We start from the raw sequence: 10,752 nt of genomic DNA, 5'->3' as shown, positions 1-10,752 counted from the left end.
GGTCTGAAACCAATATTAATATAATATTATGGCTGATGGTTGATACCGAAACAGTGAAGTATTATTACAGAAAATAAGGGAAGGGAACAGTATTTCAGCCCTTTGTCCCACTATCTTTGTATGAGCAAAACTGTTTCATACAAATGTATCTAAAACCTCTTTTATAACCAATCAAATTACAGATAATGTGTGTTTTTTTTTAAAAAGACAGAAAAAAAGTTCCAACATAGAAATGAATACTTGCTAACTCAATGAGTTTTTCTTAGTGCCCGACAAAATCAAATGTAAATAGATAAACATCTCGCAACACAACGAAGACACACCAGATAATTATTGATGTTAGCCTTTGCAGGCTGATATAGAGTAAACAAGCTGAATTCTGGCCGGTACAGATATTAGGCCTATATATCTGTGTATCCTTACTGTCTGTGTTTTTTCTTCTAATTTTTCTAGGTCGAATTTGGAAGAATGATACCAAAAAATTAAATTAGATGAGGTTTTGTGCTACGGCACAAGATGGCAGCACAAGGCAATTTGTCCCCGACTGCTGTCACACATAGCTGAACTCTGGACTTTGCACAACACTTCTGCTGCAAGATACAAGTTGTATAGATGTATCAAAATGCACATATGACTGTGCACAGATCACCAAAGTCCACCTTTTACACTTTGAATGCCACTGTGGTCTCAGCAAAATTTCTTGACTCTTGTATCCCAGTAGATTTCTCAACCTCAGTTTCACAGTGACCTTTTCATTGAGGTTAAATGTTAAATGTGGTTCTTTTCACAGCTGGTCACTCAGCTGCCTGGACTGGGTAGTTTAACTGTTGTAATATAGAAAGAGCATGTGATCCGTGTGAGGCACTACTTACAGTACTGAGCTTACAACATGGCCCATGCGTTCACTAGCTAGCCAGAGTCTAATCTTAGCCTGACCTTTAATTCCCCTCTTTGACCTTAAGCTGCAAAGTGGCGACCGAGACTGGCACGCATGCACTCTGGGAGGTGGTAGTTCAGCTATGCCAGGACCACTGGACAGCTGCCATAAAACACACCATCACTGTCCAGTTTTAGAGCAGAGCAACTTGTCTACGGCCTTCTGCAGAACGTTGGGGTAAAACACGTTTTTAAACATCATCATCCGTTCACCAAAATCTAAAATGACGTGCAGTTTAAAGGTATGCTGTAGTGACAAGATAGCATGCTTCAGGGAAGGTTTGAACTCACTGTGAGTCAAAAAGAATCCACGAGCCGAGCCTTCTCGTTTAAACTGACATCCTTATTATAATGATGTGACATTTTATAGTACCCTCTGGAGTTCTTGCTTTTCGGATGTCAACAATGGTGCCAGAGAAGACAGTCAAAAATAGCCTTGGAAAAAGCAGCTGACATTGCTGAGCCTTGTTATGTTTTGTGTGGAGGTAAGAAAAGTGACGGGCATTTTTATCAGAGCAGCAGCGTGACTTATTGCAGACACCTTAACAGTAGGACTTTAAGTCTGACCCAATAGCATGTCTGTCAATGAAGACCTTTTGTTGTGTTCAACTAGCCTGACAAAGGCACCGTTCAGCTGAGCAAACTGACTACAACACGCTCCTTTACACACGTGCAATTAATGTTGAGCAACCAAGTTTCAACTTTTGACTTCTGCTGAGGGGATGGAGCAGCAGCAAAAGCAGAGCAGCAACAGAGTGAGTGGAGAGAAGGGTCATGGTCTTTGAACATTAAATGTCACAGTCAGTAAGACAGAGATTTGATCCCCCATTTGCTCCCTCCGTGTGTCTGCGTTCACTGAGAAGGTCAGCAGGGGACCCCTCTCTTTTTACAGCCCTCTATGTGAGGCCTTTCAGATGTGAGTATCTAAATCCAGACCTCCTAAAGGTGGAAACACCAAAAAACACTCAATGGCACATAATGAAAATGAAATACTCGCAGGCTTTGGACCTATAATTAGCAAAAATGAGATGAGAAGAAGGAAGCTTGATCAAGTGAGATTTCAGAGACCAGTTAGTGTGTCTGCGCAGCTGACGACCTTGACATTAAAAAGGGGCGGGGCGAGGATCGGTAACCATTTGTGGGCGTGGCTTCTCGCTAGTCAATTATAAATACTCACAGCTAAAGTTTGTTCTTCCCCACTCACACCCGGAGTCGCTAAACTGAGGAGTCTCACAAACGGTAAATAACTTAAACTGTTGAATTATTTCACTCTGGAAGCTGCAGGGCTTCAGCAACTCCAGGCTGCATGATTTCTTTTAATTAGATGAGCTGGGGGCAACGTGCACGCGCTTGATTGAAATTCATTCACTCTGCTTTATTTCCTTACTATAAGTGTTAGTTTTTTTGCTTGTTAAGATGCAGAATTGTAAGTTTATTGGTACTTTCCACACTCGTGCGAGAAGTTTTTTTTTTTGTTTGTTTCTTAACGGCGGGGGGTGTCAAAAATTGCAGACTTGAAACATTTTTCATAGACTATAGTGATACACTTTATCAGAGGAGAAATACTGTTGCATCACGCGTCTGAAGTCTTATCTTTATGCAAAGTTAAATCGTCTGGCAAAACTAATGCTAAAACATGGCATCATAATTATCAGCATTTAACACTTTTCTTTTATTTTTCCCTCCAGAGGACTAACCAACCCAGGCAAAATGGTGAAAGTCGGTATCAATGGGTAAGAATTCTCACACCCTCATGTTAGAAAATAAACTCAACAAGTGGGACACACTGGAGTCACACACCTGTTGGGTCATTTTGTGCCACAACACTGAGCTCAGTGTAACACTGAGTCAGTTTCGCAAAGGCACTTTCCATGCTTTAACATTTTTAAACTAACTGCATTATTTAAGTATTCAGTTATTGTGCAAGATGTGAACACATACTGATAACTTTACAAAAGATTGTGTAAGGCAAGAAGCTAAAAGATAAGTGTATGTTTGAATGCAGAAAATGGAGTCTCTCTCTCTTACATGAAAAGCCTGTTGGAACATAAAGTAAAGATGGTTGGAGTGTTAGTGCATACATAGAAGAAATATTACTATGCAGTCTGGAGTTTCAGTCTGTAGGACAATGCCTAAGTTTTGTTAAAGTCCCAACATCTATAGCTAGTTTTTCCTCTGCAGTTCTGGGGAACAACTCCTCAGAACAGCTAATAGTCGCACTGTACAAAAGCAAATGTTTGTGCAGGCGTGCACCAACCTGGGGACCCTTATCTGTCTGTTCTCCTGTTTTTCTTGATCTTTGAACTTTTGCCCTGGACAGATAACATTGTGGGCAGTGGCTTTGACGTGGGGTTTATTCAACAGATTGTTTTTCTGCTGTTCGAGGCAAATTTGAATCTTACTATACACACACAATCTGATGTTCGTCTTTGCGTGGTGTCGCGAAGCTTTTTATCTTTTTCCTACTTGACTTCCTGTTTAAGGACAGTGGATCTGTGCCTGGTTTTTGGACCTTTTGGTTAAAAATTTACTATGCTATTGATCAACCACTGCGCTGTCGTCACCAGGGTTACAACATTTGGATGTGCATTTCTACTAGTGCAGAAGCCCTGCAACACACCTCCCTCAACCCCTCCTCCTGAACTCTGCCCTTTCTTTCACTGCAGTTTCATGTCTCCTGGGTCATGTGTATTCCCATTATGAAAAGGCTAGATACTTCCAGTGAACTGGATTCTTGTGGAGATTCAAATAAATCTCAGCTCTGTATTTCACTTAATGACTCACTTTTTACTTTATTTTATTTTTTTTATTAATGATCACTGACAGTGAGACATAGCTGGGTAGGTTTACATGGCTTCACGCTGCCATCTAGAGTCCAGACTAAGGAACAACTTTTCATTCACCTTTCAGATTCGGCCGCATTGGTCGTCTGGTGACCCGTGCTGCCATCATCTCAAAGAAGGTGGAGATTGTGGCTATCAATGATCCATTCATCGACCTGGAGTACATGGTAAATCAGGATTGGAAATGAAGGCCCTGGGATAGGGGTTTGAAATGAACAGTATTTGTCCATGACTTCAAGGCATGCTGTTCCTGTTTGTTTTAAAGGGGAAACATTTGAATAGACTTTCTTTCAGCTGTTATTTGGCTTTTTGTGATTTTTACAAGAAGTTTCCCCATCTCTTAGGTCTACATGTTCAAGTATGACTCCACCCACGGCCGCTTCCACGGTGAGGTTAAGGTTGACGGAGACAAGCTTGTCATTGATGGACACAAGATCAGCGTCTTCCATGAGTGAGTTTTCTTTCTCTTTTAAATCAAACTACTGAGATGTTTAATGCAAAAAATTCAGTGAAGTTAGTTGTACAAAGATGCACAAACTCACCTTTTCTTGCCTTCTTCCTCTTACAGGAGAGACCCTGCCAACATCAAGTGGGGTGATGCTGGAGCTCATTATGTTGTGGAGTCCACTGGTGTGTTCACCACCATTGAGAAGGCCTCTGTATGTATTTCATCCAGTCTGACTATCAAGATGTATTAGAAATTGCTTTGTGACATGCAGAGAGAACATGGATTTTTAATCTGATTTCAACACATTGCAGGCTCACTTGAAGGGTGGTGCCAAGAAAGTCATCATCTCTGCACCCAGTGCCGATGCCCCCATGTTCGTCATGGGTGTCAACCACGAGAAGTATGACAAATCCCTCACGGTTGTCAGGTAAGAATCAAAGTATCTCGGACTGGTTAGTTTTGTGTATTTGAAAGGGTGAAATAAAAGCTGCATTATCAGCTCTAAACTGATATCATTTCCTCCTTCACAGCAATGCCTCCTGCACAACTAACTGCTTGGCCCCCCTTGCCAAAGTCATCAATGACAACTTTGGCATCATTGAGGGTCTGATGGTGAGAGCTGACACCACAAATGAAAACAATTAAACAGGGAGTTAATGGAACCACATTTAATTAAGTTCCTTTGTCTCCACTCCCCATCAGAGCACAGTTCATGCCATCACTGCCACCCAGAAAACCGTTGACGGTCCCTCCGGCAAACTGTGGAGGGATGGCCGTGGTGCCAGCCAGAACATCATCCCCGCCTCTACTGGTGCTGCCAAGGCTGTCGGCAAAGTCATCCCCGAGCTCAACGGGTCCGTGCCCAAAATGCAGTGCTTTACCATTAATAAATATATGCAGTAACAGTGTTTATATAAATTTTTAACTTTTTTTTTCCCCATCTCAACATGTTGACGTTCTACAGCAAGCTGACTGGCATGGCCTTCCGTGTTCCCACCCCCAACGTATCAGTGGTTGATCTGACAGTCCGTCTGGAGAAACCCGTGAGTGACGGCAAATGCAAATTGCCTCTTTAAATTTTATTTTAAAATTCTCTGTAAACTGACAAAAATCAGGATGTATCCTGTTTCACTAGATTTACAGAGAGGGCCAAAGAACTTACTCTTCTTTTAGTGTTCTTATTCATATTTAGAGTCTGTCTGCACAGCCTCCAACAACAACATTTTTGTTTGGCGGTTTCACGGGGATAGTGGGTGGGGGGGAATAAAGCCAGATATACCCCCTCTTAAGTTTCATTGGAAAAATGAAAATATTTGACTTGGCTTTTGTTTTATCTGAATAAGGATTTAAGTTTCTTCTTAAGATACAAGCCATTTTTCTTTCTGTAAAGGCCAAGTATGATGACATCAAGAAGGTTGTGAAGGCTGCAGCTGAGGGACCCATGAAGGGCTTTTTGGGATACACAGAACACCAGGTATGTACTTGGCCATCTCCTTTTTAGAATATTTGTAAAACTGTTTGTGGGTTTGCTTGTTTACATGCTGTTCTTTGCTCTCCTCCAGGTTGTCTCCACAGACTTCAACGGTGACACCCACTCCTCAATCTTTGATGCTGGCGCAGGCATTGCTCTTAACGACCACTTCGTCAAGCTGGTTACATGGTGTGCTTTCATTAATGGATAATAACCCTTGTCGTCATGTTACCAGTCCCATCTTCTAACTTTTTTTTTCTCTCCTTTCTTACCAGGTACGACAATGAGTTCGCCTACAGCAACCGTGTCTGCGACCTCATGGCCCACATGGCTTCCAAGGAGTAAAGCAGCCGGCTTATTGAATGTCATTACCCACATTCTCCTCAATCCAGAGTTATAAATTTACAGTGAGACATATTTATAACTCTGCCTGGATTCCATCAGATAGTCGACCCCTATTATATGCCTGAGGAAACGTTCCACAGAACAAACGAAAGATTTAAATTGCGACTGATCTTTTTGTATTAAATTCCCGGTTCTGTTCTTGTGTTGGATGGAGGAAAGGTGTGAAAGTCTTTTCCTGTCTGTGGTACTCAACTGCTGCAGTCAGTGGTGGAATAAAGTCCTTTGTTTGTGAGATATAAGCTTTCCTTTATTCCTTTGTCACCATTTAGGAATATTTTATATTAAGTCGCTAATATCGGTAGGTGGACTCTGAGTCAACTGACATGAGCAAACACTCATTTATGTATTGTAGCCACCCCTGGATCAAATTAATGTATCCTAATAATGCTCTCTCAAGATTTAATTGCTTGGACTCTTCTTGCATGATACTAAAATTAGTTCCTGCATCATAATTTTTATAAAGCAGTTGCTTGATCCTGCCCATTAAGTCTTCCGCCTAAAGTCCTAAAAGTTTTTAATAACTCGAATCCTTCAGGTGATGTATGGTAAAGTAACTTCTTTTCCCGTTGGTCAATTTATAGTGCATATTCGGTGGAAGGATTTACTGGTTACAAAAACTTATAGGACATCATTCCAGAAAGATGGGCTTAACGGCTGAGGAAACCAAAGTAGAGCCATCTACAATAAGATGTTTAAGTAACAAAATGAAGTCAAGGAGTAAAAGCGCATTCTATTTAGACTAAAGTATCTAGTTCTATTATGCTGTTTGGCAGCATTACTGCACTGACTGTATGACAGGAATTGTGAAATTAGAAGATAATGAAGACATTTCAGTCTTCCAACAGCAAATGGACTGGAAATGCACATCCAGCAGCTCATAAGGATAGATATAAAGGGAAGATATGGACAGTTTTTAAACTGGCCAATGATTCCCAGCAAATAGCCCACTGAAAATGTTTAAAGAATAAATTTGAAGAGAACTGAAATCTGCCAATGCAAAAAGAATGTGAGTTTGAATGAAAAGCAATCTGGGAGCGTCAAAAACTTCCATCAATAAAAGTGCAAAAAGACTCCTGAATGCTCCGGACCAACAATCTTCCAAAATGCCTGCTTTTACAGAGGTTCATTTAAGGATCATTTATCACTTATCTCCTTAATCCATGGAAGCTGTAAGGATACTGTTTTTTTTACACATTGCTGCTGATTTTGACTCAGATTTTATGAAATTAATCAAGAATCAGTATGTCATGTGGTGTTGTTCATCTGAAGTTGTATTTATCTAATTTTAAGACCTGTTAATAATCAGATTATTTATTTTTTATATGAATTTAAGTACAGGCCAGTGCAGATGAGGATAAACTGCATCATCCTGGCAACTTCTCAGGATGACCTTTTTGCAAGTAAAATTTTTTATTTCCTCTTTTCAAAGGCACCCCCTCAGATGCTTGTGAATGGGGCAATGCATTTAGTTTCCCGTACAAATAGAGAGGCTCCTCTACAGCTAATAACCTTCAACTTGTCTCTGCAACTTCAATTTCAGCCTCTTGGGTGCGCCATTTCTTATTTCCATTTACAAAATGCTCTTTTAAACAAGCAGTCAGGCATGAACTCAGGTTTAGAACACTGTCTGTATCATGTGAGTGTTTAAAAAAAATCAGCAGCCATCTGTGAGAGACTGAGGGTGAGGATCTGTTATGTGACTGGACTGAAGCCCCTGTCTCCCTCTGCACTCCCAGCCTCTGTCACCTGTATGTTTGGGGTAGCAGGGTTCCTCAGTTACAGCATCTATAGCTTTGTGGTTGTTTACCACCTGCTTCACCTCCCTGGGCCATTGTTAGAACATCAGTTCTTTAAGACATGCCCAGTCTGAAATGTTCTCTTAACACAAACCAAAAACACACAACCAAGACATGGATAAACTCACACATAAACATGTCAAAGCAAAGATTCAACACAAAGTCTTATGAACCTATCTCAGACCATGACATTTAAAAGCTTATTGCTTATCGAGGTCAATGGATTCGGAGGAAGTATATGTCTCTGTATGCTCTGGTATAGGTATACTAATCATTTTAGGCCTCCCTGCCTGCTTTTGGCATTGGAAGTTATTGTAAATGGACTGCACTTATATAGGGTTTTCAATTCTCGTTGACTATGTAACAAGCTACAGAGTGTTTTTTTTTTAATTTTCTTTTTTCATTATCTATCACACACATTCACCACACTGATGGACACCTCAGTCTAACGGACGACATAGTTCTTCCTCCTGAGCTACAGCCACACCAAGTTATGGACCACAACCATATGTGATCAGCTGCAACATCGATTGGTAACTCAGGGATTGTTTTATTGTGCGACACGAGTGATAATCAACTTGCCTGTATTGATATTTCAAGGTGGAAAATTAAGTCATCTGTAAATGAGAGAATTAAATTAAATTACACGTCAGAATTTCCACTTCATATTTAGTCTTCATGCTGAAAGTGAGAGGAGCTGCTGCTTCATTTTACAAAATGGAAAGTTGTGTCAGTGCTATTTTGGGTTTAAGGACACAGTGTACTAAAGAATAAAACTGTAACTCCCACCTACACAATCCATAAGGATCTGGTGCTTCGATGCCACATAGATCACAAAAGCTTTGGGCACTGTGTGAAATGTAAAAACACAAAAATAAAACAAAACAACCCACAATTCAACAGCAACTATCCTAAGTTTTATTCAAAATAGAACACAGAAAAGCTATCAAATGTTGAAAGTTAGACAATTTCTATTTGTGAAACACATGAGCCAGCAACATGTATTAAAAAGGTTGGAATGGAGCAAGAAAAAGCTGGAAAAATAAGTGATACTAAAAAAAAAAACAGGTGGAAGAACATATTGCAACACATTATATTAATTGGTAACCAGTCAGGAACTTGACTGGGTATACAAAGAGCCCCTAAGAGAGGCAGAGTCTCTCAGAAGAAATAAACTGTGCAGCAAATTCAGAATAATGTTTCTCAATGAACACAACTCACTGTGCCATCCAGCTCTGTCATGCAGAGAAGAAGCCACGTGTGAACATTATCCATAAAGCTGTTGGCCTCTCTGGGATAAAGCTAATTTAAATCAACTGAATGGAAATGTGAAATTCTTATTAGAAATCATGGATGCCACTTTCCCCAGACTAAAGAGGCGAGAGACCATCTATATGAATTGTGGTGTAATTGAAAACAGCAGCATAGCACTTCTGCAGGTCTTCAGATCCAACTGCTCCTTATACAGCACCATCCCTCTTTGTCAATAATTTTAGCAAAGAACTGCAAGAGTAGAGCCTAATGATAATCTATTAATTTTCTGAATCATGTTCCATTGTCAAACTAAACCATGTTTACTCTAGATGACTGCAGGTGTGTGCACCATTTTACTAGATGCTCTTTGTTACAGTGTCTCTGATCTCTGCTCTACAGTAGAGACGACAAAGAGGCTGAAAGCACTTTACAGACTGTGGTGGAGGAATCACGTGGCATGCCGTCATTATCCTCTCCCGCAGCTTCAAAGATGCTAAACTGACGCTCAAACTGATCCATGTACCATTACAGACAACTTTTCAAGAATTCTGATGAGGAGCAGAAGGGTAAAGATGCTGACATGAATCCAAACTCAGGCCTGAGTCAGACCACATCAATTCCCCTATTTGTACCCTGATCCCTGCTATTCTTGTCAATAAACACTACAATCAATCAACTCTTTGATCTTCCAGATAATAGACAGGAAGTTCATGAGTGAGATCTAAGTTATGGTGGTTGGCCAAGCCTGGGCAGGTGCACAGAAGACACAGGAGTTCATGTGAAAGTAAGGAACATGTAAGAAAGAGCAAGTTCTTTCTTTTGTTTAGTTTTTTTGCCAGAAAATATTGTATCTCCTCTTTTCTTTAGAAGAGCCTCATCCTGTGGAAACACAAGACCACGGGAGCCAGCAGTGAACCAATAACAAACCCTGAGCTGGATGTATTTTAGAAGAGGCTAATGATTTGGCCTTTGTCTCTCTTGAAAATAAAAGCAACATAGACAGATACTGCAGTTTAGCTTGACAGAAGATAATGAGGGATCTAAACAGATCTATGTAGATGTTTACATGAAGTGGCATGAAAAAGTTTGGGGCAAAATTTCTGTTACTGTAAAAATCTTTCTAAGTAAAAGATGACCAGAATTACAATGGGTATGAACTAGTTCTATAATATCTTAAGCAGACCACTTTTTTTTATTTCCATCTTGTACTGTTTAAAATAGCCAAAGGGGAAAGGTTTGAGCATAATAACCAGCAACAAATACCTCCTTTAACACATTTCACAGCTTTTAAACAAACACATTTTGTTGCAAGTCATAGCCCTGACAATTTCTGATTAAGGTACAGTTGACTGAGATGCTGAGGTAAAACTTTGCTCCGTTTCTCTTTTCTCTCTAAATGGTTTGAAATATAGATAGATAGGTAGATTTTTATACAATGGATGTAAAGATTTTATTCGGTTTGTATTTATCATAAACTGTTTTTAAAAGTGCTGAATGTTTGTGTTTCCTTATGTTACACAAGGTCTTTGCGCTCCTCGTCGCGTATTTACGGTAGAAGGATCTTCCAATCACGCAGCTCCTGCTCCTGCCTGCGGTTAC

The 10,752-nt window shown here is 40.2% G+C and overlaps 1 protein-coding gene across 1 annotated transcript; it reads left to right on the top strand.

Annotated features, from left to right (window-relative positions):
* The first annotated feature begins 2,129 nt into the window (after positions 1–2,129).
* On the top strand, positions 2,130–6,342 carry gapdh (glyceraldehyde-3-phosphate dehydrogenase). The gene is made up of 12 exons (XM_072394027.1): positions 2,130–2,175; positions 2,625–2,669; positions 3,847–3,946; positions 4,124–4,230; positions 4,348–4,438; positions 4,539–4,654; positions 4,758–4,839; positions 4,930–5,081; positions 5,192–5,270; positions 5,618–5,701; positions 5,790–5,887; positions 5,974–6,342. Exons 2-12 carry the CDS (start codon positions 2,647–2,649, stop codon positions 6,041–6,043), a joined length of 1,002 nt encoding a protein of 333 aa, XP_072250128.1. The 5' UTR covers positions 2,130–2,175; positions 2,625–2,646; the 3' UTR covers positions 6,044–6,342.
* Positions 6,343–10,752: the final 4,410 nt, after the last annotated feature.

Source organism: Leuresthes tenuis, unplaced genomic scaffold (genome assembly GCF_036924035.1).
Source record: "Leuresthes tenuis unplaced genomic scaffold, fLeuTen1.0.hap1 SCAF_10, whole genome shotgun sequence".
NCBI lineage: Eukaryota > Metazoa > Chordata > Actinopteri > Atheriniformes > Atherinopsidae > Leuresthes > Leuresthes tenuis.
Note: the sequence above shows the minus strand (reverse complement) of the source record. Positions and strands in the feature narration are given on the sequence as shown.

Excerpts from the sequence above, each read along its gene's own strand:
- gapdh (XM_072394027.1), top strand. The coding sequence starts at position 2,647 with ATGGTGAAAGTCGGTATCAATGG. Across the intron at positions 4,655-4,757 it reads AAATCCCTCACGGTTGTCAG|CAATGCCTCCTGCACAACTA; the intron begins GTAAGAATCAAA and ends CCTCCTTCACAG. Across the intron at positions 4,840-4,929 it reads GCATCATTGAGGGTCTGATG|AGCACAGTTCATGCCATCAC; the intron begins GTGAGAGCTGAC and ends ACTCCCCATCAG.